General features: G+C 45.3%; 1 protein-coding gene across 4 annotated transcripts in view; it reads left to right on the top strand.

The window, feature by feature from the left end:
• Window positions 1-26,914, top strand: part of CKAP5 (cytoskeleton associated protein 5) — a 93,540-nt gene that overhangs the window by 37,008 nt on the left and 29,618 nt on the right. For all 4 annotated transcript variants that reach the window (XM_054028406.1, XM_054028403.1, XM_054028404.1 and 1 more), the window contains exons 10-26: window positions 1,537-1,626; window positions 1,753-1,917; window positions 2,488-2,616; window positions 3,485-3,667; window positions 4,955-5,068; window positions 6,491-6,601; window positions 7,694-7,786; window positions 15,234-15,419; window positions 15,675-15,769; window positions 19,446-19,503; window positions 19,587-19,712; window positions 20,634-20,773; window positions 20,983-21,157; window positions 21,765-21,878; window positions 23,863-23,991; window positions 24,662-24,856; window positions 25,223-25,358. In XM_054028406.1, the coding sequence (XP_053884381.1) occupies window positions 1,537-1,626; window positions 1,753-1,917; window positions 2,488-2,616; window positions 3,485-3,667; window positions 4,955-5,068; window positions 6,491-6,601; window positions 7,694-7,786; window positions 15,234-15,419; window positions 15,675-15,769; window positions 19,446-19,503; window positions 19,587-19,712; window positions 20,634-20,773; window positions 20,983-21,157; window positions 21,765-21,878; window positions 23,863-23,991; window positions 24,662-24,856; window positions 25,223-25,358 (2,239 nt within the window). The remainder of the gene's footprint in view (window positions 1-1,536; window positions 1,627-1,752; window positions 1,918-2,487; window positions 2,617-3,484; window positions 3,668-4,954; window positions 5,069-6,490; window positions 6,602-7,693; window positions 7,787-15,233; window positions 15,420-15,674; window positions 15,770-19,445; window positions 19,504-19,586; window positions 19,713-20,633; window positions 20,774-20,982; window positions 21,158-21,764; window positions 21,879-23,862; window positions 23,992-24,661; window positions 24,857-25,222; window positions 25,359-26,914) is intronic.

The following is a 26,914-nucleotide window of genomic DNA, read 5'->3' as shown; positions in this document are numbered from 1 at the left end:
TGCGTGATATGTAGTTTGCCTTGTATAGCTCCTTTGGGTGGTATTTAGTAGCTTTAGTGGAGGCTGATAGGAGCATTATCAGGCGGCTGTATTACAGGCCAAAAGAGGCTTGGAGGAATTGGCTGTTTTATCCTGTTTATATCAATCAGTGTTCGGTGCTGGTGCTTGAGTTTCTATCTCTTCTAGTCATTTGATGCTGAGTTTCAGAAAACCAAGTGGGTCAGTATGGGTGATAGGAGGAAGGGGCCTTAAGGATACCAATGTGTTGATGTTCCAAGCTAATATACAGGGTTTTAGCAGATCTTCAATTCCTTGTCTTGAGTGCAGCTATCCTTTCATATACCTTGGAATTTGTTGGAATCAGTGAGTCTTTGTGGTCAAATTGGGATCATAAGTCTTGTTATCTGGAAGCTGAAAGATCCCTGACAGTTATCTTAATGATGTGGTGGTCTGTTCAAGACAGTGGCTGGTTTGTGGTGATCTTGAGGCTGCAAATGAGGTTCAGGGTCTGTGGGTTGGTCTGGAGATGACCTGTGAGATCCCTAGGAAGGTGAGTGAAGAAATGAGTTTCTGAGCTTTTGCATCTGCAGTCTTTCAATAGGCACATTGAAATCTCCTAATTTTTTGTTTTGCTTCGTGCTGGCTGTTTCCAGCTCATGCTGAGGCAATAGTCCCATGCAGTGTATAGGTATTAAATGTCTGGAAGCTAGTTTCTTACATCTGCTGTGCTGATTATTTGTATAGTTCCTCTCCTTTTGGACTGATAGGTGGAATGGGCCATAGAATGATCAGAGTGGAGGAACAAGTTTTATGGGTAGAAAAATGCCATAGGGAAAACAGATCTGTTGGATACCTTTTAGCAACTGTAACCTGGTAGTTGTAGGTATGCTGTAATCATGGTGGCATAACAATGGAAATAATGACAATATGTAGTGATGAGCCAGCAAAAATGGGAGGCATTAATGGTATCAGGCATCCATTTCCTTGACATAAACTTTCTGGTATCATGATGTCCCTAATGCTCTTACCTGCTTGGGGGAAGAGATGGAGTGGAGAGAAGAGGGGTGATGAGTACTTATTTATAGGCTGAATTACAACTGTAAAGTGGCTTTCTGGCCAACAGGTGGCAGAAAAAGCTGGAAGAGCAGGACTGGGGCTCAGGGCTCCTTCCTCAGAGGGCAGAGCCCTTAGGCAGCCTTCTTCCTGGTGGTGGCTCTTTTGCTGGAGGGAGGTGTTAGAAGTGTCTCAGCCTCTCTGACATTTAGAAAACCACTCATTTATGACAATTTTAGAAAAATCTCTGAAGTCCAGTGCCCTGCTGTTTCTGGTGGTGATAATGGTGGAATATAGGGCCAGCAGGAGCTGGTTCCTTACCATTGCTATGTCCCTGTGGCAGGGGCAAGGGAGGCGAGTTGAGGAATCCTTAATTATGTGCATACACTCATGAATCATGAGGGTGCGAAGTGTCACATGGGGAGGGTTTTTGTTTTTTCTGCAATTAGGCAATTGAAGTATTGTGTCCTTTTTTAAAAACAGGTTGTCCCAACTATCCTGGAGAAGTTTAAAGAGAAGAAGCCTCAGGTCGTGCAGGCCCTGCAGGAAGCCATAGATGCAATCTTCCTTACGGTAAGGACAAGTGTTATAAACTCTGTCAGTACTGTGCTACTGAGAATTGATCATGCTGGTTGTTTGAGAAGACTCTTCTCCTATCCCTCTTCTGAAGCTAACCACCTCACATGTTAAACCTTTTAGACTACATTGCAGAACATAAGTGAGGATATTTTGGCTGTGATGGATAACAAAAACCCAACAATCAAGCAACAGACTTCCCTATTCATTGCAAGAAGTTTTCGTCACTGTACACCTTCTAGCCTGCCAAAGAGCCTGCTAAAACCCTTCTGTGCTGCTCTTCTTAAGGTAAAACCGGATGGATTGATATTTCTGTAGGAAGCAGTGTGTTGTGATGGAAGCATTGGATTGGGTGAGGTGAGAAGCCTTTCTGATAGGATGTACCATGTAGTGAAGCTTTGCGTATTCTGGTGCACCAAGTAGAATAACTGGGAGGGTTGGGTGACAACTAGCCTGCAGCAATGGAGGCTAGTTACCTTTATTCCTGTGGAATAATGTTCTTTGGTCCTGTTTAGTTTCCTGAATGGAAAAGACTCTTCCCTAGGGTACAGATGGAGTTTTAGGACAAAGAGTGGAAATCACTGACTTAGGAGAGACTCCCAGTGACTAGGCCTGCTTGTGACATTGTATAAGCTTTTTTCACTGAACTAAACTTCTACCACTCTGTCATAAAATGAAATCGGAGGGGAGCAATAGCTTTAAGATAACCAGTCGTCAGTGGACTAGACTAATACCTCCTCCCTTCATACAATCCACTCTTCACCACAAGTATTTCCAGTAAAAATAGGGCATTGCTATTATAATTTATAATAGTACTTAGTACTCACCTTGTTCTTTACAAATGAATCCTCTCAACAGCATATCAATGACTCTGCCCCTGAAGTTAGAGATGCTGCATTTGAAGCTCTAGGCACAGCTCTGAAGGTGGCTGGAGAGAAAGCTGTGAACCCTTTCCTAGCAGATGTGGACAAACTCAAACTTGATCGGGTGAGCTTATGGATTTGAACAGAATGCTGTATATGTAGTGGCTAGTGAAGTGCTTTCATACCTGTGCAGTGTCCTAGTGTGTTGGTGGGTAACAAACTTCTTAAAACCCATGTAGGGAATAATCCATCTCTAAGGTGTATTATCTCAGGTTTAATGTGGACTAGTATTTAAAAGTGTGATGTTCACTCCCCCCTTCTGCCAGCTGTAACTTGGTCAGTTTAGAATCGTTAAAGGCACTGACTTGAAAAACTTGTTAGTGTACATTAGCTAACATCGCACCTTAAATCCTGATCTAGATACGAGGCCTCTATTATTGGTTTGGAAGTTGTGGAGTCTGTAACAGAAATCTGTCTTATCTCCTTTCTGGCAGGTGGCATTTGGGACTCTGCCATCTGGTTTGTGACCCTAGTTAAGCTTCAAATCCTGCATAACACTATGTATGGACTTGTCCCTTCAGGGTGAGGTATTCACCCATGTATAGATGCTGACAGGCTTGTTAAATAAGCTTTAAACTATATAGTTAGTCATTCAGTAATACCTGCTCTAAAGACTGACTTTGCTTTTAACCTCCTTTATAAGGTCTTCCTTTCTATATACACATCTTCCACTTGCATTAATGGGAGTTGTATGCACACATTAAGAGACTGTACTGTGTGGACTAGAAGTTCAAATTGATGCCATTCTCCTGTTAACGTTGCTAAGTGCTGCTTAAATAGCATTAGCTTTTTGGCAGTAAAACAAGTTGTATGATTTTCATGTAGCTCCTGGAGCTGTAGTGGCTCAGAGCTGGCTCTGGATTGGTGGCTTTGACTGGTTAGATGCTGCAGCTCTACTTAAATGGCTTTGGTCTCTTAACGTTGCTCCTTAGATTAAAGAGTGTGCTGAAAAGGTGGAGCTGGCTTATGGTAAGAACACAGGTGGAGCAGCTGATAAAAAGGAATGCAGACCTGCTGCTGGAAAGACCCCAGTTCTTTCAGGGGCTGCTGGGGACAAGGATACAAAAGACACTTCAGCCAAATCAGGACCTTTGAAAAAGGCTCCTGCTGCCAAGGTAAGTGGAATATAGACAGTCTGCCTCGCACATGATGGCCTGAGATAGTTACTGCTTGAAAACCCAAAGTTGGCCTATTAAATTTCCTCCAGTTGCAGCCCTCTGCAAATCTAGTCTACAAGTTAATCAGAACAAATCTTTTTTTCTTCTGTTCCTGTTCTATCTCTTGTTCAGGAGTAGGTGGTATGCAGTAACAGGCTTTAAAAGAATGCATCCTGTACTCTTTCAGAAAGCAATCTGCTGTGGAATTGAGAATTCCACCATTTTTCATCTGTCCACTAAATGATTTCGTGCTTGTGTTTTGATGCCAAGTCCTGATGATGTGATACTGCAGATAGCCCAATGAATACTTTCAAAGGGTTCTATAAGCAATAATGCAACTGGGCGTGCAAGTGTAATACTAACACATCGCTGAAGAGAGAACACACTCAATGACAATATGTTGCTCTTGCAATAAACATGCTCTGGAGTGTTATATCTTCCTGATTATCAAATGTTGTTGTGTAAACCACCAGTCTGGATAAAAAAAACAACTGATCATTACATTTTAAAAAGCTTTAAGCAATACATGGTTATCTTAGCACCCTTCAGTTACCTTTGCTTGGTCAAACAGTTGTTGAGGAATGCAGAAATGAATATTTAAATTGATCAGGGGGTCTCAAAACACCTGTTTAGTACTGTAGTGAAAAACTAATTTTATTTTTCCAGACTGCCAGCCACACTTTATGGCTAACTGCAACCTCAAAGGAAATTGATTTGATTAACTTGTTGTTCTCGCACCCTTTTCAAACATTAATCCTTCTATTTCCACTGCCTTTAACTTCTCACTATTATTTGACCCAACTCCTGAAGTTTACTGTCCTGGAAATGACATTTGAGCTAGCCTGTTCATTGTTATCACCCTGCCTGTTGCACACTGCTACTGTTTGTCCAATTACATTGTTACTGAAGACGTAAGTCTCCTTTAATGCAGGGGTAGTCAGTATGCAGACTTTTTGGGCCAAATCCAGACGGGCAGACACTTTTGAACGGACCACAAAATCTTTTTGTTTACTTAGTACTATCATGGTTCTTACAGTGTGAAAAATGTTTCTCCAGAGTCTGGGGCTTGATTATACCTTGACCAAGAAATTGGGCCTTGACAAAAAATAGAGTACCCCGGCCTTAATGTATCCTTGGAAGTAGAACATGGAATGTTGGAAAGCAAGACCCTTTGATTTTAAGTATTGATTTTGAACTCTGGTGAATTAAGAGCTTGATTCTTGCTAACTCTTGTTTCCTCCTTAGTCCGGGGGCCCTCCCAAGAAAGGCAAGACAGCTGCAGCTGCTGGTGCAGGAGGTGCTGGAACTAAAGGCAAGAAAGGATCTGAGACCAAAGAGATATTTGAACCTGAACTCTCGGTAGGTACTGTACTATATTCTGAAATTCAAAGTGCAATGCAGTATCATGTAAGCAGTGCTAGTTGGGCTATTCTCTTGATTTTGTAGACTTAATGGTCCTGAAGTTGGGATTGAAACACCTGAAGCAAGGGAAAACAATGGGTTTAAACTGGGACTGTGTGTGAAGAACTGTACATAACTGTTAATCTTGAATTGTGAAGCCTCTAATAAACACACAATCCATTATTCAAATATTAGTGGGGACTTTTATGAACTTGACTGTGGCCTAAGTGTGAGTCCTTTTGCCTCTTAGCTGAACTGAGCTGTTGGGAGGAGTGGGGAGGCTGAGATGTAATTTCTGTGGAATTACCAGGTGTTTAACTAAATTCTATTGTCTGGAGTTAAAAGCCTTGGAAACCTAAGAGTATCCTGGAGCTTGACTCTGAAACCTAGACTGAAATACCCTAGATAGTTCAGTGATTTGCTCAGGCCTACCTATTAGAAAACCTAATCTGGTCCTGGGCTATTCAGATTAAATTGCAAAACTCTCAAACTCTTTCTGAAGTGCTTCAGACTGAGATGTATAGTTTGTAGCAGTAGTTATGTTCTGATGAAGTACCAGAAAAAGTTAGAAACCCACAAGGAAGCTGTCTGCGTGCTGAGAAGCAATAAAAAGAAAGTTATTGTGTTTGAACTACTTGGTGTAGCCTTCATGCTCTAGATTTGTGTGGAGAGTCCTAAAAATGAGAATTTTCTTAGTCATTTGATGCTACTGGTGTAAAAATTGAACGCCTGACAGGCTGTCAAATATGCAGCCCTTGAGGGAGATGCAGATGAAGAACCTAGTGGGAGTGAAAGAATGATATAAGCTCCCTCCTTGTGGATAATGCACTAAAATAAACTTGTGAAGTGCTACTCATCCCCTCTCCTAGAATGGACATGTGAAATGTCTTCTCTACTCTCTCTTCTCACTCCCACCCCCTTTTATCAGTCCTCCTGCTGATTGACTTTGTGCCTCCCTGACTAAATATTCATAATATTTGCAAAGCTGCACTAAAATTTGCTTAACTCTAAAACTAAGAGAAGACAGCACAAGACGCTTTGCTCTTCTCCTAGTATGTCTGATTAACTTTTTCTGGTTGCTATGCTTAGATTGATCTCCTCTATCACAATGCACTGGTATCCTTTTTCATAATTTAAATGCCTCCTGAATACCACTTTCACAAGGCCTATAAGCTGTAATCCACATCAGTCATCTCAACTAATGAAAATATTGTTCCTCCTCTCGATCTCCCGTGTGGATCTACTAATTGGTCTCCTACATTGCAAGTGCCTTGAGGCATGGTTATCTCTATGCCCTCCTGCACTTTAATAGTCAGATTACTGACTGGTATACAAGAGAGCATGCAGTAAGGTGTTAACCTTGTTGTATTCTGTCTGCAGATAGAAGTGTGTGAAGAGAGAGCTTCAGCTGTCCTCCCAGCCTCTTGCATACAGCAGTTGGATAGTGGTAATTGGAAGGAGAGACTTGCCTGCATGGAGGAGTTTCAGAAGGTAAGTATTGTGCAATGGATAGTAAGAGGATGACTTTTTTTTTTTAGAAGGAAGCATGAAAAACTGGAATTAATGACTTTCTGCTGCCATTTAGTCTCAACCTGTTACTCTGACTAGTGGCAGACATTTGCAGAATCTACCAAAATCCTTGCTGTGGCTCCACACTAGGCAGCAATTAAAATACAAAATGCTGGCTGGCAAACTTCTAGTTTCAAATGCCCGCTGATTGCATCCTATTACATCAGCCTTTACAGCTGGGAATATGAGGGATCTCCATTGTCTCCCCTGGAAGGACACAAACTAAGCATTATGAGTTACAAACACTGCTCTATTTAATGTGGAGCTGGCTTTCTTCCCTAAAGCATCGCTACCATGTGATGCTTTTGGACTGAGTCTTACTTTAAAAGGCAGCTATTGCACATCTGCAAATATTTCGTATCCTATTGCAACTGCTATTGAGCTTCAGTATTTGGCATAAAAACAGGCTTAAGTGTAGTGGCATATCCCTTTTACCACAAAGGGCTGCACTTCATAGTCCGATGGGGTCTGGAGCAGCATCTAGCCTCTAAGCAATCATTAAGCATTCACGTTTTCACTAGGATGCAACTTCCCCTCTTGGAATGGATTAAAGAGCAGCTTTAAAAGCTACGAAGTAGACTCTTAAGTCCAAGATGTTTAGACTCCATCCTTATGAGGAGTTGTCTGGTGCAACCTCTGTTTTAAGTTGAAACGGTACTGGGTAGGTGATGCAGCTCTCAATAGTTACTGGGTTTTTTTTTAGAGGATGCTGTTATTTGTCCAAGACAATATTGCCATTTAAAAAAACTTGTTGGGCATGGCTGCTCATGTGTTTGGAGTGTTGTATGGGCGCATGTTAAACAAAACGAAGGAAATAAATACAAATGCATTAAAAAGAGCTCTTGTCTAAAGGACATAACAGCTCATAGGCCCCCCCTTGGTGTAAAATGAAATCCAGACTAGTCCTATTATCTTGCAGAGAAGCCTAAATTGCAAATCTCACTCGCAATAGTTTCCTTGGATTTTATTTTGCATGTTTTGGACCTAATGGTTAATTTGATTTTGACCTTTTAGGCCGTAGAACTGATGGAGAGAAGTGAAATGCCTTGCCAAGCTCTGGTGAGGATGCTGGCCAAGAAACCTGGGTGGAAGGAAACCAACTTTCAGGTAGACCACTATCTTTTCCTATATGTAATTGGTTGCAGTCTCTTGCTATAACAGTAGTCTCGTACTCCATTGTACACCCTCTTACCTGCTAAAAGAAATGCAGATCTTAGGCTATAAAAACGCAACTGCTGGTGGCCGGTTACTTAATTGCTTAATCAATAAATACAAACTGAGCATGTCAGTTTCTGCTTTAGGATTCTTAGTGGGGCACTTCATTCCAAGTAACTTGTTTTTCTTCATGCCTTTGTAATAGGGGAACAATCTAAAGGAATTCATATTAGAGACCACCTTTAAAGAAATATTGTTAGCTTCATTTAGGCCTGAACTTGGGCTTTTGTAGAAAATATTTTTGATACCTAATATAAATAGAATTTCTTTTCAGTTGATTTCAGTTAAAATGTTCTGGGGATTTTAACATAGTTATAGCATAATGGTCCTATATCAGATAAAACAGTGGTTGAAGGCGCAAGAGTTTTTGGTGTAAGCAGTGATAGAAGCACTTCAGTTTTAAAAGTAGTTCTAGAAGTCCTCTTGTCCATCCATTCTTGGGTAAAATATGAACAGCTATGTTTTTGTGGCTTTGTCAGCAAGAGAAGAAAATTGAGTTCTTCGAGTGCTTGTTCATGTCCATTTCATATTAGGTGTGTATGCTCGCCACATGCACCGGTGCCAGAAGTTTTTCCCTCAGCAGTATCCATGGGGGACCGGCTCTGGTGCCCTCTGCAGCGGCACCCGCATGGCACGTTATAAGGGGCACCGCCAGCTCTCCCCACCCTCAGTTCCTTCGTGCTGCCAATGACAGTGCTGGAACGTCTGTTGCTTCGGCTAGCATTGATTCCTTCTCTGTTCTTGCAAACTTTGAAATTCTGTAAAATAGTTATACATAGTAGTTTGCTTAGTTACCCTTAGTAGTAGTTCTTAAACTCTTTGTTAGTCCCGAATGGGACCCGGTCAGGGCATGCCCCAGGCTTTAAGCCTTGCGATGGCTGCAAACGGCATATGCCCGTCAGCAATCCACACACCAGCTGCCTAAGGTGTTTAAGTGAGGGGCATGTAAGTGACAAGTGCCATATCTGCAAGTCCTTCAAACCTAGGACGAAGAAGGAGCTCAATATCTAAGAGTGTTCCTAATGGAGTTGGCACTCCGGCACTGGCGCAGTGGTCCAACTCTGCACCGAGCATTGTGGCCTCTGTGCGCAGGGCTCCCCTGGCGCTGTCCACGAGCCAGCACCGGTCTCCCTCCACGGCTCCGGTCAAGAAGCCAAAAAAGACTGAGGAGAAGCTCTCCTACCTCCTAGAAAGGAGAGGGTGGGGGTGAGCCAAGACCCGTGTCGGGCAGCTCAACACCCCCCCCAGCTCAAGTTGAGTGGTGCAGCCCATCCTATGTCTTGACTGTGACTCCGGGTAGTAGTGTGGCCCTGGCCAGCTTCAGGTGACATCGACGCCCAAAGCCCTTCAAGCAGCTCAAGAGATCCTGATGCTCCCGGCGCTGCCCTTCACCAGCTCCTGCGGTACCCCAGTCTTGGGGAAAACCTGTGGGATCTATGCATGTATCCCCACCTCAGCATTCCCCATCAAGAGGGACGTCCCTCCAATGTTCACCTACCCACAGCTGTCCTGCCTCAGGATGGGAGAGGCAGGCTCAGCAGAGCCCTCTTCGGTCCCCGCACTAGGGGCACCGATTGAGAGACTCAAGGCGTACCTCGCTGGTAGATTGGCACAGACCCTCTAAGGCACACAGCACCTGGCAAGTGCTCCAGGACCAGCTCTGACCATCTTCAAGGGCCCAGAGCCAATCCCAGGACTGATCGGGTACCGGAGATCGCCGGGCCATCATCATCTGTCTTCAAAAGGAAGGTCGCCCTACTCAGGATGATCCTCCCGGCAACTGGCTTGTAGTAGCTCCTGGTCTCATTAGACATCCCAGTACCGGTCGAGTAGTGTGAGGCGCAGGGATCTCTGGGTAGTCAATGCAGATCCTCTGAACGTTGTCAGTCCCCGAGAGCTGTACCAAGACAGTCTCGCTTGGACAGGTCGGCTTCGGGATGCAGCAACTGGCACCAGTCAGACAAGAGCCACCACTCAGCTCAATCCTGGTTGCCCGGGACCGACTAATTCATTGGTAGCTCCAACTGGGAACGAGGTTCTCTGATTGCGGGACAAGCCCCGGTATCGATGGTGCCAACTACATTATCAGAACCAAAACCTGTCCCATTGCCCCAAGTGCAGTGTCCGGCGCCATGGTATCTGTGGAACCCTTGGGGGCTCACCCAGCCTTTCCAGGCTGCTTACTCTGTGTCGGGAGCCTCGGAGAGGCCAGCGGCCTCAGTATCCCATCCCCCTCTGGTGCTGGAGACTTCAGGGGGTAAGACCCCGCAGGTCCAGGAGGACCCAGGGGAGCAAGTTGCTGGGCCACCAATGGACATGGGGGTTCCCGTGGCACTGACATCAGCATTGTCTGGTGACAACGAGAACATCACGGGACCCCCCTCATCCAGTTCCTCAGGATGATGCCAAGGCGCATCGGGAACTTCTGAAGAGGATTGCTTCTAACCTGGGGCTTCAGGCGGAGGATTTGGAAGAGCCCTTGGACTGTGATGTTATCGGCTCCTGCCAGGGTGGCTCTGCCCCTTCATAAAGGGGTTTCTAAGATCACTAATGCCCTGTGGCAGACCCCCTCTTCCCTGACCCCTATCTCTAAAAGAGCCGAATGCAAGTACTTTGTGACAAAGGGCATGAGTACTTGTACTCCCAACCAGCCCCCAATTCCCTTGTGGTCGAGCCGGTTAACCACAAGGAGAGGCAGGGACAACCTGGGGCCACCCCCAAAAATAAAGTCTCAAGGAGGCTGGATCTTTTCGGAAGAAAGGTTTATTCATCTTCCAGCCTTCAGTTGAGAGTGGCCAATTTCCAAGCCCTCCTTGGCTGATATGATTTCAATATGTGGCAAGCCATGGCCAAGTTTGAAGGGTTGCTCCCCAAGGCTTCCAAGAAGGAATTCTGAGCGATCCTCAGTGAGGGCATGACCGCGGCCAGAGAGGCCCTCCAGGCGGCATCAGACGCTACAGATGCTGCTGCCCACGCCATGGTTTCCGCTATCTCCATGTGGTGAGCCTCTTGGCTGCTCCTCTCTGGATGCCACCGGGGCCCAGCAGTCAATGCGGAACTTGCCCTTCAGTGGCCAGGCCCTACTAGTGGAGCAGATAGACAGCAAATTGCATGGCCTCAAGCACTCCCGCACCACCCTAAAAACGTTGGGTTTCTACGCCCCAGCCCCGGCACATAAGCAGTTCAAACCGCAGCAGTCGCAGGGCCAGGGGAGTCAGCCTTGGCAGGACCAGCCCCCATAAATGAGCCAAGGGTTACAAGCGCCGCCTGAGCCACCCGCCTCTACCCTCTGCCCAGTCAGGCTCGACCTTTAAAGCAGGGGGCCAAACGGTCGTTTTGAGGGTGTGCCTGAGGGCTACCTACCAGATTATTTACTGGATCCATCCTTCCCTGTGTTCTCCAACTGCCTTTCCCTCTTCCTGCATGCCTGGATGGCTATAACCTCTGACCAGTGGGTCCTCAGTACAGGAAAACTGGGTTATATCCTACAGTTCCTTTCTACCCCCCCCCTTTCCTCCCACTTTTCCCGTCCCTCTTCAGGGACCCCTCTCATGAGCGTCTCCTCACGCAGGAGGTAAAGGGATTACTACCGCTATGTGCTGTGGAAGAAGTTCCTCGTGAGTACATGAACAAGGGGTTCTGTTCCTGATACTTTTAATCCCAAAGGCCACGTGCGGTCTACAGCCCATCCTGGACCTGCGAGACCTGAACAAGTACTTAAAGAAATTAAAGTTCCGCATGGTTTTCCTGGCTTCTATTATCCCCTCCTGGATCCGGGAGACTGGTATGCCGCCCTTGACTTGGACTCATACTTCCACATAGCAATCTTTCAAGGACACAGACACTTCCTCCAGTTTACAGTGGGGGGGCCCCTACCATTACTGGTTTACAGTCCTCCTGTTCAGCCTGATGATAGCACAGAAAGTGTTTACCAAGTGCATGTCGGTGGTAGTGGCTTACTTCAGGCACTGGGGTATTCAGAGCTACCCATACCTTGATGACTGGCTTTTTAAGGGCAGCTCAAGGTTTCAAGTCCAAAGGGATATTGCAGTGTTTCAGGCCACGTGCTGCTCTCTGGGCCTGCTGGGAAATGACAAAGTCGATGTTGGTGCTGAGAATAGAGTTCATCAGAGCAGTCCTCGATTTGACCTGCACCAGAGCGTTCCTGCTGCTGGAAAGGGTCCAGATGTTGCCTAACATCATCGCGGAAGTCTCCATGTTCCCTCTGACTATAGCCAGGATCTCTCTGTGCTTCCTGGGTCACGTGGCAGCATGCACTTACGTGGTCTGCTATGCCAGGCTCCGGATGCGGCCCCTGTAACAATGGCTAGGGACGGTCTATTCCCAGTCCAGAGGGACACACACCCCCCCCCCCCCCCCCCGGAAAAGATTGTTACCATTCCCCAGACGATACTTACCTCGCTGCAATGGTGGACCATCCGCAAGACAGTCCTGGAGAGGGGTCTGTTCGGCAACCCCCCTCACTCCATCAAGTTGGTGTTGAATGCCTCGGACCTTGGCTGGGGTGTGGATCTCTGCTACCTCCATACACAGGGGATGTGGTCTCCAGAGGAGGCGAAGTTGCACATAAATGTCAAAGAGCTCCGAGCAGTTCTGACTGACAACACAACCGCTATGTTCTACATCAACAGCAAGGGGGGAGCGAGCTCATAGACTTTGTCAAGAGGCACTCCGTCTACGGGACTTCTGCATCAGCCACGAAATCCACCTGGAAGCTTGTCACCTTCCTGGTGTCAGGAATACGCTGGTGGACCAGCTCAGCAGGGACTTCTCCTCTCATCATGAGTGGTCGCTCCATCCAGCCTGCATGATCTTCCAAAGGTGGGGAACTCCACAAGTGGCCTGTTCGCTACCAGACAGAACATGAAATTCCCCTGGTTTTGCTCTTGGCAAGGTCTGAGCAAGGGCTCCCTCTCCGATGCCTTCCTGTCATGGTCAGGGAGCCTGATGTGCACATTCCCTCAGATTCTACTAATTGGCAGGGTCCTGGCAAAGATTGAGAGACAAAGCACAGGTTATCGTGATCGCCCTGGCATGGCCTCGCCAACATTGGTTCGGCATGCTCATGAACTTGTCAGCACCCACTCCCTGGCCCCTGCCCAACCTCCCGGACCTACTGCCACAGGACCATGGCCAGCTCCTACACCCCAACCTCGAGTCCCTCCATCTCTCAGTGTGGATGCTGCATGGCTGAACCCGGAGGAACAGACTTGTTCGGAAGGAATCCAATAGGTCCTCCTGGGGAGTAGGAAGCCCTCAACCAGGCTGACTTACCTCGCCAAGTGGATGGGGTTTTTCAGTTGGGCGTCCGAGCGTGGCATCTCTCCCTCAGGTTCTTCCATACAGGCTGTCCTGGACTACCTTCTCATTTGAGGAACCAGGGCCTGGCATTCTCTTCCATTAGAGTGCATCTAGCGGCCATCTCCGCTTTTCACTCACCGATCCAAGGACAAATGGTGTTTTCCCATGGCATAACTGTCAGATTCTTGAGAGGGCTCGAGAGACTCTTCCCGCAGGTACGGACGCCTGTCCCGCAGTGGGATCTTAACTTGGTCCTCTCTAGGCTCATGGCCCACCCTTTGAGCCGCTGGGTTCCTGCTCCCTTTCCCACCTGTCATGGAAGGTCGCGTTTCTGGTGGTGGTGATGTCTGCAAGACGGATCTCTGAAATTTAAGCCTTGACCTTAGAACCTCCGAACACTGTCTTCTACAAAGATAAAGTTCAGTTACAGCCCCACCCGGCCTTCCTGCTTAAGGTGGTCTCCACCTTCCATATCAATCAGGACATCTTCCTCCCGGTGTTCTGTTCCAAACTGCACAAGACCAGTGAGGAGAGGCATCTTCATGCCCTGGACATCTGGAGGGCTTTGGCTTTCTACTTAGAACGTACAAAGCCTTTCTGAAAATCGACTCAACTCTTCATCGCTATAGCGGATAGGATGAAGGGTCATCCAGTGTCCTCGCAGAGGATTTTCAATTGGATTACTTTATGCATAAGTACCTGTTATGACCTGGTGGGGGTTCCACGCCACTGGTTGTCAGAGCCCACTCGACGAGATCGCAGGCATCTTCAGCTGCCTTCCTGGTATACATCCCTGTCCAGGACATCTGTAGAGCTGCAATGTGGTCCTCTGTTCACATGTTTACCGCTCATTATGCCATCACTCAGCAGGCCAGGCACGATGCTGGGTTCGGCAGAGTTGTGTTGCAATCTACACGACCATGAACTCCTATTCTACCTTTTCCGTAATTGGTGTTCTTTGAGATGTGTTGCTCATGTCCATTCCACGACCCACCCTTCTTTCTCCACAGTCAGAGTTTCCGGCAAGAAGGAACTGAGGGTAGGGGAAGCCGGCAATGCCCCTTGTACCATGGCATGTGAGCACTGCTCCAGAGGGTGCCAGAGCCGGTCCCCTATGGATATTGCTGAGGGAAAAACTTCGGCACTGGTGCATGTGGCGAGCACATATACTTAATATGGAATGGACATGCACAACATATCTCGAACACCAGTTACGGAAAAGGTAACGGTCTTTTTCGCCTGCATAACAATGAGGAGATGATCCATGTAACTTGAAAATATTGCTTGAAGGATGTATATGGATTTTAAGGAGTGGTGTTCTATGAAAAGAAGCCTGTAGAACACTCTAGAAGATCCCCACACTTCTGTTTGATCTGTATTTTCTAATCTCTAAGATCAGCTTTGAAGTTTGAATATCAGTTTTAATGATGGAGCACCTTTTTTCACAACACTGGCATGGCTAAATTTTAAAGCATTTAATAGTGAAACCCAGGACTTGCAGTAAATTATGCTTTCTTATAAATTTGAATAAGACATGCCAGTCCAGTAGGTAGGGCACCAGACTGGAAGTCAGCATACATGATGCTGCTATTGACTTGTGGTATGACTGCTGGTAAGTTACAGCCTCTCTGTACATTTCTATCTGTATCCTTCTTTGTAAAGCACTTTTAAATATATTGATGAAAATTGTTAACAACTTGTTCCAGAAAGCTAATCTGACTGTCTTCGTGTCCAAGCTAAGTGATTTACAAAATCTTAATATGGTGGGTTGTAAGATTTTAAAACACTTCCAGTGTTACTGTGAGATGTTGCTCTAGTTACTAGTGTCCTGCTAGTTATTACTCCATAGTATTTGTAAACCTACTCTTTATTCTATTTCTACTGGGGTCTTCTGAGATTTTGTTTGACAGGACTTCAGGCTAATCTGAGCTGCATTGTGGTCCAGGCTAGAGCATATAGCAGCACACAAGTCTATTTACTTTCCTAGTATTATGGCTATCCTGTTTGTCCCTCCCAGGTAATGCAAATGAAGCTTCATATAGTTGCCCTGATTGCTCAGAAGGGGAACTTTTCCAAAACATCAGCCCAAATTGTGCTGGATGGTCTCGTGGACAAGATTGGTGATGTGAAATGTGGGAGTAACGCAAAAGAAGCAATGACAGCAATAGCAGAAGCATGTCTGTTGCCATGGACTGCTGAACAGGTCAGTGAGGAATGAATGGAGATTACCTTTGGCTGCCTAGTGTAGCTCATAACTGTCTCTTCTTCAGATATATACCTTATTGCAACCACTCTCTCCTTACAGTAGAGCATTAATTCTGTTGTGTATATATCCCTATCCATCTCAGTTTAACAGCACTGCAAAGTCTTCGCAGGTGCCAGCACTCTTCTGTTATGAGGGTGTTCCATCTGATCCATCAGTGACAATAAAGATTTCAATTTTCCTTTCTATTCCCAGGTTATGTCCATGGCTTTCTCTCAAAAGAATCCTAAAAACCAGTCGGAAACCCTGAACTGGCTTTCGAATGCAATTAAAGAGTTTGGCTTTTCTGGGTAAGTCTTGGGATAAGGTATTGAATAGAAAAATTGGGATGCAAGTTTTCATTGTCGGAAAAACTGAGATTCTGCTTCTCTACAGAACGCAGTGTGGATCTATACTGTTCTTTGAAAGACTGCTGAGACAAATGCATCAAGCCTTTGTTCCCAGAGTTCTCAGACATTAGCATTTAACTATGAGCTTCAAAAAGCTATTCAGTCATATAGACGTCTTGGTGGGTCAGGTTAAGTGTTTAATATATCCTTATAGTAAAAATAAGGAAGACCATGGGTGAATACTGATTAGTTTCTTCGAGTAGAGTTCCTATGGATGCTCCACTGTAGGTGTCTGCCACTCTGCACTGCTGATTAGAGAACTTCGGTAGCGGTGACTGTTGGGCCCACATGTGCACTCTCTCTCTCCTCAGGCTGTAAGACTTGTACACCTCTATCTTGATATAACGCTGTCCTCGGGAGCCAAAAAAAACTTACTGCGTAATAGGTGAAACTGCGTTATCGAACTTGCTTTGATCCACTGGAGTGCGCAGCAGGGCCCCTCCCCCCCCCCCCCCCCCCCCCAGCATTGCTTTACCACGTTATAGCCGAATTCGTGTTCTATCAGGTTGCGTAATATCAGGGTAGAGGTGTACTTCCATGTAGCCATCCACCAAACCCACAGAAAGTGCCTGTGTTTCCTAGTGGATTATATCACTATCAGTAAAAGGTACTGCCACTTCTATAGAAGGTTTTAATGAAATGCCTCAAGGTGGTAGCAACTGATCTGAGGAGACAAGACATTCGTATCTACCCCTGCTTGGATGACTGGTTGCTCTGAGGCGAAACACTGGATCGATAAGAAGGTCCTACCAGATGGTCACTACTCAACTGGCTTGGTTGTTGGAACTCACAAACATGACAAAACATCCTCCTCCATGACAGACACTAAGTACAGATGTGTCAGGAGCAGGCTGTGGAGCTCATCTGAACCATCTGCAGATCCAAGGAACTTGATCCCCAGATGATGTGGGGCTACATACAAATGTCCTAGAGCTCCAAGCCATCAGATTGGCCTGTATACGACAGGTATAGCACCATACAGATCTGCAGTATTTACCTGATAGCTTCCAGGTGGAGGAAGCTCTTAGCTTCTTCATGTAGTGCATGGCTACCAGCTTCTGGAATTGGTGACAGAATAGGGTAACACTGATAGTCCTTCAACTCCTGGGAGTCAGCAAAAACTTAGCAGACTTCCTGAGTAGGCAGACAGTAACCATGAATGTTCCTTGCACAGATCTCTGTCATGGAAGTGATATTCTGTCAGTAGGGATCCTCCATGAGAGACTTGTTTGGCACCAAGAAAAATGCAAATTGTCGATTTCTATTCCAAAGGAGGCCTGAGTCCAGAGTCTCTACCCAATGTCTTTCTTCTGCAGTAGAATAGAGGCTTGCTTTATGCCTTTCTACCAATTCCTTGACTCCCAGGGTGATTTCCAAAATCAAGAGACAAAGCCATGATCACTCTGGTGGCTCCAGGCTTTGTGAGGTAGTTCTGATTTACAGATGTCCATCCAGCTCTCAGACTGTTTATGCCATCACTGCCAGATCAGGTCCAAAGTTCTTCATCCAGACCCAAAGTCACTGTATTTAATGATGTGGTGGTGAAGTGGCTAAGCACCATAGACAGGGATTTCTCCCTGCAGATCCAGGAAATCCTGATACAAAACAGGAAAACTTTTACCAGAATATATTATTCAGAAAAGAAGAGGTTCTTGATATGGGCAGGCCATAAAGGCCCAAACCCAGTGCAGGTCTCAGTACCACAGAACCTTGATTATATTGTACCTCAGACAGGCTAGTCTTTAGTTCAGCTCTATTAAAGTCCACTTTGCCATTCCAGCTTGTTGCCTGCTTTACATTCATGTTTGATCTTCTTTCATCCCACAGTACTGATGCTTCTTAAAGGGCTGCTACTCACTTACCCACCAGTCAGAGAACCCACTCCTGCATGGGACGTCTATATACTCCTATTGACATGGAGACTCCATTTGACCTTCTATTTCAGTGTATCTTGGAATGCTCTAAACACTACTCTCCTAAGACTGTCTTCAAAGTGAGATGGTCTGGAAGAGCTTGGCTTGTTTGTTAAATACCAGGGAGGGTAAAGAGCTATTTAAGTTAAAGGACAATGTTGGCACAGGAATAAATGGTTATAAACTGGCCATGAACAAACTCAGTCTGGAAATTAGAAGATTACTAACCATCAGAGGGGTGAGGTTCTGGAACAGCCTCACAGTAGGAATTGTGGGTGCAAACAACTTAATTGGTTTCCAGAGAGCTGGACAAACTTGAGTGCAATTTTATGATGGGGTGGCTTGTGATGGTAGGGGGCACAGGGCTCAACAGCCCTGAAGCTCACTTCTGATTTGTCTTTTTTTTCTTCTAAAAGCTTATGCTTCAGGGTTTCAACTGGCCGCCTGCAGGGGTTAGGAAAGCATCCAGGAGGTCCAGAGCTTTGATGTGGCACCAAGTATCCTTCAGGTGCTTGGCTTGTTGGTTCTTGCTCATGTGCTCAGGGTTTAACTGATCATATGTGAGGTTGGGAAGGAATTTTTTTGCCTTTCTCTGCAGTGTGTACCTTGTTTAATCATTTCCCTGTTACCATGGGGGGCACTGTCTTTGGTGATGCAGTTCTTTACACAATTCTTGACCTAACTCCTCAGCACTCACCTTCTCTTTAAATTACTGCTTGAGAGTCTCCTATGGTGGAGCATCCATGGGGGGCATATACTTGGAGGGGAAGTTACTTACTTACAGAAACTAGAGTTCTTAATGTTTTTGTTCCTATGGGTGCTCCACCTCCCACCTTCCTTTCCTTCTGCTGTGAAGTCTCTGGCTTCATGGCTGTGAAGGAACTGAGCGGCGACAAGCCTGCTCCTGCCTATATCCCCTTGTTTGGAATACGAGGTGCTGTTCTGCGCAGGCCTGTGAGCACTACTTTACAGTCTCTGATCAAGAGTTTACGAGCATATGCACGTCCTACAGTGGAGCACCTGTATGGACAAAAAGATGTTGAACCCACATTACTGTAAGGTAAGTAACTTCTCCTTTACCTACACTGGCTGTGGTTCTTCCATATGTTGTCAGTGTGGAGCCCATGTCCCCACTTTTCAGAGTCCTTCGCTACCATGAGCTTCAAATTCTGAAGGAACTTAAGGGGGGGGTCACAGCCACTCTGTCCTTTATGCTCTCTCACAGAGGTCCATGGATCATTGCTATTCAAAAAATGTAGTCTTCTGTATATGGGGAATGTGTGCCCCTATAGTGGAATCCATACTGAAAACATCTAGAAGAACCATATTGCAATATATGTAACCGTTTTTTATTCATGGACTAGCTTTTTAGGCAATAAAAGGGCTGCCTTCATATTTATAGTAATCTGGTTTTGGGCAGTATTTCACTGAAAAAGATTATACAACTTTAGAAAGAGCTTTCTGTTAACTCTCACTACCTTTAGGTTTATCTACAAATATAAATGTCTGATGCTTTGGGGAGTTTTGTTGGTAGTTAAATTAACTTTTAACCTGTTAGACTGTATCTTCCATAACTGATTGTAGCTGCCTTGCCTCTTACTGATGCCTCCTGCATGTTGCCCTGTGGGCTATCTTGATTTCATGATATTCATATTCTCTCTTAGGTTGAATGTTAAGGCTTTCATCAGCAACGTAAAGACAGCTCTTGCAGCCACTAACCCAGTGAGTAAATGTAAATTAATTCTGAAACTTCACTGTCTGTTTAGTTTGAAGTCTATTAAGTGCTTTCTGTTCTATTTTGGCAGGCTGTAAGGACTGCTGCTATTACCTTATTGGGTGTCATGTATCTCTATGTGGGACCCCCTTTGCGAATGTTCTTTGAGGATGAGAAGCCAGCTCTTCTCTCTCAGATAGATGCAGAATTTGAAAAGGTAAGACCTCTGCAAGCCTTAGTTCTCTCAGTAAATAGCTGGAAGTGCTAACTTCAATATAGTGCCATTTGCACTGGGTTTAGAACGCTAAGTAGGCTGGCTCTTTACTGGTATTTCAGGATGACTGATTAGTAGTGTGCGAGACCACCACACTTTGGAGGGCATGTAGCCACACAAGTGGGGGGACTTGGCTGTTTTGGCTTTGAATAAGGAGTTGCTCTTCTTTGAGTGATGGTCCTTACGTGTAGCCTGCATGTGGGATGCACATGCGCACCATGTGGCTGAGTGCATAATTTCTTGCAGGCAGTGTCTGACTGTAGCTGTCCTTGTGCTCCCACCCAAGGAGAAAAAGAGTGGTTCAGGCCAACTCCTCTCCAGTTCCTTCTTGTTGCCTCATGATCTGAGTTAGAATCTTTGGTGTCCTCAGCTCCTTTTTTTAGTGTCATTCCTTTAAGAATTGTGTATAGTTGGTTTTAGTAGTTGCTATACCATAGTATAGCATAGATAGTTAGGGGGAATTTTTTCCCAGCCCCAGGGATTTTCCTCTGAGAAGTCTGGGATTAATGCCAGGATCCCAGGATTCAAAAGCTGTTTTCCTGCCTTTGCTTCTCTTCTGTGAGTGAGGAACATCAATGCTGGCTCTATTGGGTGAGACTCACATTTCTCAGGCATACAGTGTACATGCGTATCCCATGTGTGGAATACAGATAGGGACCCCACACCTTGAAGAACCTCCAGTTATAGGTAAGTAACATCCATTTCTGGTTTTATGATGAATTTCAGAAGCTGCTGCTTTTTGGAGCAACGCTGTATGTTGAAAAGACATTGCTCTGGGCCACATGACTGAGATATGGAAGTGTGTGAACAACCCCAAATGTAGGATTCTTAAACATCTAACTTGTATGTGTGCCATGTTTGCAGATGCAAGGGCAGACTGCACCTGCTCCAACTCGAGGCACTTCCAGACACAGCGGTGGCAGCGGGGATGATGGTGAGGAAAGAGATGAGCAAGAGGACATAGGGAATGATGTTGTGGATCTTCTGCCAAGAACAGAGATCAGGTGGGTTTAGAGTCAACAAACTAAGGACTGACTCTTTGCTGCTGCATATTCTAAAATGAGCAACTTTGTATCCAAGTCCTTTTCTCTGTTTTGGTTCACTATATCCTTTGAAGGGCATTCACAGAGGAGTGTCTGCTTCATATGTTCTGCTATAATACAAAATGGTACTGGATGTCAGGGATTGGTTTTTTTGTTCGTTTTTTCTACAGTGATAAGATCACAGCTGAATTGGTGTCTAAGATTGGGGACAAAAACTGGAAGATCCGAAAGGAGGGTCTGGATGAAGTCACGAGCATCATTAATGATGCCAAATTTATACAGCCAAATATAGGAGAACTTTCAGCTGCCTTGAAGTGTCGTCTCAATGACTCCAATAAAATCTTGGTATGCTACTAAAAATCTTAATGTCTGAAGCAAATTCCTGTTGCAGTCACTTCAGATTATTATTCAGCCTGTTTCAGTTCCTTCATGGGTTGAGTGGGGCTTGAAAAGTAGATTAGTGTTTCATCCATGAAAGAAACTTTTTTACTGAAGTCTGTATAATAGAGCATTAAAATAGACATCTGGTCAGTTAATGAAGTGGGTGGTTCCAGGGCCTCTGTCTGCCACTTTCCCCATTGCTGTGCAAAAGACCCCACAAACTGGAAGGATGATATAAATAAGCCAGTCTTTTATGTTCAATACTTCATAATAATGTATGCAACACCAGGAGATTAAGTCACTTCTGCCTGAAAATGGTTTTTAAATTGGTGTCCCTTTAAATCTACATGAAACATAGCTTATGCCATGCATAGGTGAAGTTATTGCTATCTCTTGCTATCAAATAGAAGTAAATGCAGGAATAGGCATGTTCTCACAGCCCTTCAAGAGACAAAGTCTAGATAAGCCATAATAGCAGCATGATGTTGCTACTCAGTTCGTTTGTAGTGGGGGCCTGGAGCACAGAACACCTAATAACTAGTTTATTAAAACACTTTTCTTTCTCATCCAGGTTCAACAAACACTGAGCATCCTCCAGCAGTTAGCCATGGCAATGGGCCCAAACATTAGGCAACATGTGAAAAACCTGGGCATTCCTATCATCACAGTTCTTGGGGACAGTAAGGTAGGCAATCAAGTCTTGTATTTTCCTTTAGGAATGAAGGCTCATCCTCTGTATACTTCCAGATACACTGGGAGAAATCTTCAGTGTTTGAATTAAACTAGCCTAGATGTTCAGAGGCAGGTGAGCGTTCAGACTAGTTTCAGAAGCTTTCTGAATGCTACTCAGAGCTCTGTCTTCCAAATTACTGCAGATTTACTATCCGCAGATATGAATACTGTCTGTGCTGTGGTTAAGCTGGTGTCTTTCTTGTTCAATGTCCGTGATGTGCAATACAGCCCATTTATGCACAGTGTCCAGCTCTTTATCTTAAACTGATTTTTAATAAACTCTGCTTCTCAATGTAGACGATACAGCCCAGGTTAGCAGTACTAGGGCAGCAAGTTGGTTTGCTGTACAGGGATCAGTACCAGGCCTAGCTCTCTGGGAGAGTGAGCACTTATGCTACTCCAGTGACTATCCCCAGGTGATGTGTAGCTTTCTGTCCAGTATTTAGTTGTGAAGAATCCTGCTGACATGGGCCCTCTCAGAACGTTTGTCTGAAAATAAGGTATCTTGGAGATCCTAAACATGATTCTGTTGGAGGAATATCATAAAGGAGATTTTCATTTTTTTGTTGGGTTGGAGTTTATTTTTTACATGGCTGTGTGTTAAATTCTATTTTGCTTAGTGTGATCGGTGCAGTGAATAGATTGAAGTAAATAAGATCTAAGTAGTCCAAACTTAATAGAGATGTCGTATTGCCTATAAAACTTTAGTCCATGTAGTCTGGCATCCTTGAACAGGGGTGTAAATTAGCTGCTTCAGAGCAAGCTGTTGCCTTTTCCTTTTTAGATGTCACTGGGAAGTATCGGGTCATGCTGTGAGTGTGTAGGAGTAAGAGAGAGCATTCTCCTTGACCTCAGCCGATGATCAGTTCAGGCCCTGAAGTAGAAGTACCTAGGTTTTGGCAGTTCATAGAAATGTAGGGCTGGAAGGGACCTCTGGAGGTCCTCTAGTCCAGCCCCCTGTGCTGAGGCAGGACCAAGTAAACTTAGACCATTCCTGACAGGTATTTGTATAACCTGTTCTTAAAAGTCTCCAATTATTGTGATTCCGCTACCTCCCTTGGAAGTCTAGTCCAGTGCTTAACTATCCTCATAGTTAGGAAAATCTTTCTAAGTATTCCTTGCTGCAGATGAAGTCCATTACTACTTTCCACCTTCAGTGGACATGGAGAACAATCGATCATTGTCCTCTTTATAACAACCCTTCAAATATATTAAGACAAGTCATTGGGTACCCTCTGAGTCCTCTTTTCTCAAAACTAAATATACCAAGTATTTTAACCTTTCCTTTATAGGTTAGGTTTTCTTAATTTTTGTTGCTTTCCTCTATCCAGTTTGTCCATATCTTTCTTAGTGTGCCACCCAGAATTGGACACAGTGCTCCAGCTGAGGCTTCACCAGTGCTGAGTAGAACGTGACAATTACCTCCCATGTCACTCCTTTTAATACACCCCAGAATACTAGCCTTTTTTTTCATAACTGCATCACATTGTTGGCTCATTCAATTTGTGATCCACAATAAACTGGGTTACTGAAAAGTAGCTGGAGGTATCTCCTAATCCTGCCTGGATTCATAAACATGCTAAACCTGTTTTAACCTTAATGTAAGTAATTAACTGCATTCTTTAGCCCTCTTGTGTGTTGTGGATTTGAGATTATCCTTTCGTTAGGGAGGGGCAGCCAACACAATTCTTTCAAAGATTCTCCCATTCCTTTTCTGTGTCAGGCTTTACCTAAACTTGTCTGCTGACTAGTGTATTATGCCTACTTTTCAGAGACTTCTCTGTCTGATAGAATGTGTTGCATTTTGTGATGCTGGGACTTGGGTTTCCCAGCAGTGAACAAAAATGTGAGTTCTTGAGTCCTTGGTGCAGGATGATTTAATCTTTGATGGAAAGGGTGATCTCAGAACCTCCCCAGTTTTTTCCTTCTTGCTACAGAACAATGTACGTGCTGCTGCCCTGGCTACCGTGAATGCTTGGACAGAACAGACTGGCATGAAAGAATGGTTGGAAGGAGAGGACCTGTCTGAGGAGCTCAAAAAAGAAAACCCTTTCTTAAGACAAGAGGTAAAGATTGGTACTGTGTACATGAGTTTGTTCCTTGTACCTTTTGAATTCCTGCTTAGCCATAGTTTGAGCACAGCTATAGAAATAAAGGGGTGAGGCTCGTGTAGACTGCAGTAACTGAGCACTGTATCATGAGGGTAAGAAATGTGTAATTCAGTTTGTATACTGACTTGTAACAGTAAAATTTAACAAGGATGGTATTGAGTTACTCTCTCTGGTGGTGCTGAAATTCAAACTTCAGTGTTGCTCAAATTAAATCAAATTAAATAAAGGTGCTGCTTCCCTCAAATGAGTCTTCCTTTATGCACAGGCTCTTAAGAGCAGAGCTGAGGTTTTGGGATGTTGCAACTCACTGACCAAGAGTAATGCACAACTCTGAAATGCTGCCCTCATCTTTAACTTGGAATAGTAGCCATAATGGAGCCTGGCCACTTGAATCAAATTACTTGTATATTGGGATCTGTAATCTCAGTGGGCTGCACTTTAGTGTTGAAGATCAGGATGGTTGCAAATGGTGAATATCTGAGCTGAGTTTTGGTCCCCTCAACTAATTCACACAACTAATTCTGTTCTTATTAAGACTGCTGGTGACTCCTTACCACAATGCATATTTCAGACATCAGTTATCATATTCTGAAGGGCAAAGCTAACCTGTGCTATCTCCTTCCAGCTTCTGGGCTGGCTGGCTGACAAGCTGCCTACCCTCCGTTCTGTTCCTTCTGACTTGCTTTTGTGTGTGCCTCACCTGTACTCCTGCCTGGAGGATCGAAATGGAGATGTGCGTAAAAAAGCACAGGATGCCTTGCCATTCTTTATGATGCATCTCGGTTTTGAGAAGATGGCCAAAGCTACTGGCAAGCTGAAGGTATTGTTAGACTCTTACCTGAGGAAGAAGGCAGCGTATGAATGAGCTTGGTTGAAAGCGGATGTAATGTCTATGGCAAATGTCTGACTCTTCCTAGAAAGTGATCTTGTGAATGTTGTTTTGAGCCATTTAAAAACTCAGGAATCACTGCTGACTTCAGGTGTGAAATACTTGATCTTCAATGGGTGTGGTTGAAAGTAGTTGCATGTGTTAACTACATTACGACTTCAAATTCTCAAAGCACTGTCCCTTTGGCTAAACTACCTTCCATTTAGCCTCTTGCACACTGCACTTTTAAACTGCAGCCGTTTATCCCATGTTCATAGACTATGGCATATCTTTCTGTATGTGCATCTTTCTCTCTAGCCAACTTCCAAAGACCAGGTACTGGCCATGCTCGAAAAAGCCAAAGCCATCATGCCAGCCAAACCTGCTGCTCCTGTTAAGGCATCTTCCAGAGTGGTAGGAGGAGCAGCTCCAGCCAAATTCCAGACTGCATCAGGTAATCTATCTCGTAATGCTGGGAAATGTATGGGAAAGAATTTCCTCAGAATAGAGTAATTTGAAGGGAAACACTAAATTTCAATGTTCAGTTATGCTAGCATGAAAAGCGTGTGTGTGTGTGTGTGTGTGTGTGTGTGAAAGACACAGACCCTTTGGGGAAGGCCTTGTTTACAGAAGCAGGGTATAGAGAATAAGAACCACTCTGTAATGTCCCTTGTCAAGATAGTAGGTTGAATGTCTGTGGAAGATAAGTTTCATTTGTGTGTGGATGGGTTTCATTGGAATATAGAGGCAAGCCAGTTAATCACAGGGTCTTGGTATGGTACTGGTAAATCACAGGGAAGTCAAGTTATTAAGATTTACTACTGTGGAGTTAGTCACTCCATAGTCTGAAAAGCTTTTAAGGACTACTTATAGAAACCCATCTCTGGGGGCTGGAGCTGCAGGTTCCCAGGGTTTTGGTGCTCTAGCTTAATATGCAAATATTCTTATATGTGGAGAATCTCTCTGGTCTGTAGAACATGACTGTTGGATTAATCAGGAGCAGAGAGTCAAAGTTCTTTGTGCTTGAAAAGTTGCTGTATGTCAGCCTCGAAAGGATGCTGCAGTCCTCCTCTGGTGCCTCTGTTGTGGCGCTCTGAGCTCTTTGGGGAGGCTGCAGACTGTTGGCTTTTCTTGATGTGTTGTCTGTGTGTGTTCCCCCTCCCACCAGCCTTTGCTCCTCCTTCTCCTTGGCACTTCCAAACTAAGGTAGAGGAGAAGTTATGCAGTGTCAGTTTTGAGAACTGTTGTGAACCAACAATGGTAACCTCTGACAGTGGTTCACTGGCTTCGTCCTGCCCTCTTGTCCCATTCTTCTAGCACCAACTTGGGAAGTCACTCACTCTGAATGGTTGGGTTTATGCCTGTCCCTCTCTTGGGCAGTGGTTTTCAAACTTTTTTTTTCTGGCAACCCAGTTGAAAAAAATTGTTGATGCCACGACCCAACAGAGCTGGGGATGAGGGGTTTGGGGTGTGGGCTGGGGTAGAGGGTTGGGGTGCAGGAGGGGTCAGGGCTCTTGGCTGGGGGTGCAGGCTCTGGAGTGGGGACAGGGATGAGGGGTTTGGGGTGCAGGAGGGGCCCTGGGTTTTGGGTACAGGGTTGGGACGTGGGCTTACCTCGGGCAGTTCCCGGGCAGCAACGCAGCAGGGGTGCTAAGGCAGGCTTCCTGCTTGTCCGGGCACCACGGACCACACTGCGCCCCAAAAGCGGCCAGCAACAGGTCCAGCTCCTAGGTGGAGGCTCACAAGTGACTCTGCGCGGCTCTTGCCCACAGGCACTCTCCCCCCCAGCTCCCATTGGCCGGTTCTTGGACAATGGGAGTGCGGCACCAGTGCTCGGGGTGGGGGCAGCACGCAGAGCCCCATGGCTGCCCCGCCTGCCTAGGAGCTGGACCTGCTGGCCACTTCTGGGGCGCAGTGCGGTGTCAGAACAGGTAGGGACTAGCCTGCCTTAGCCGGGCAACACTGCCGATGGGACTTTTAACGGCCCGGTCGGTGGTGCTGACCAGAGCT

The sequence above is a fragment of the Malaclemys terrapin genome, chromosome 4 (assembly GCF_027887155.1).
Source record: "Malaclemys terrapin pileata isolate rMalTer1 chromosome 4, rMalTer1.hap1, whole genome shotgun sequence".
NCBI lineage: Eukaryota > Metazoa > Chordata > Testudines > Emydidae > Malaclemys > Malaclemys terrapin.
Note: the sequence above shows the minus strand (reverse complement) of the source record. Positions and strands in the feature narration are given on the sequence as shown.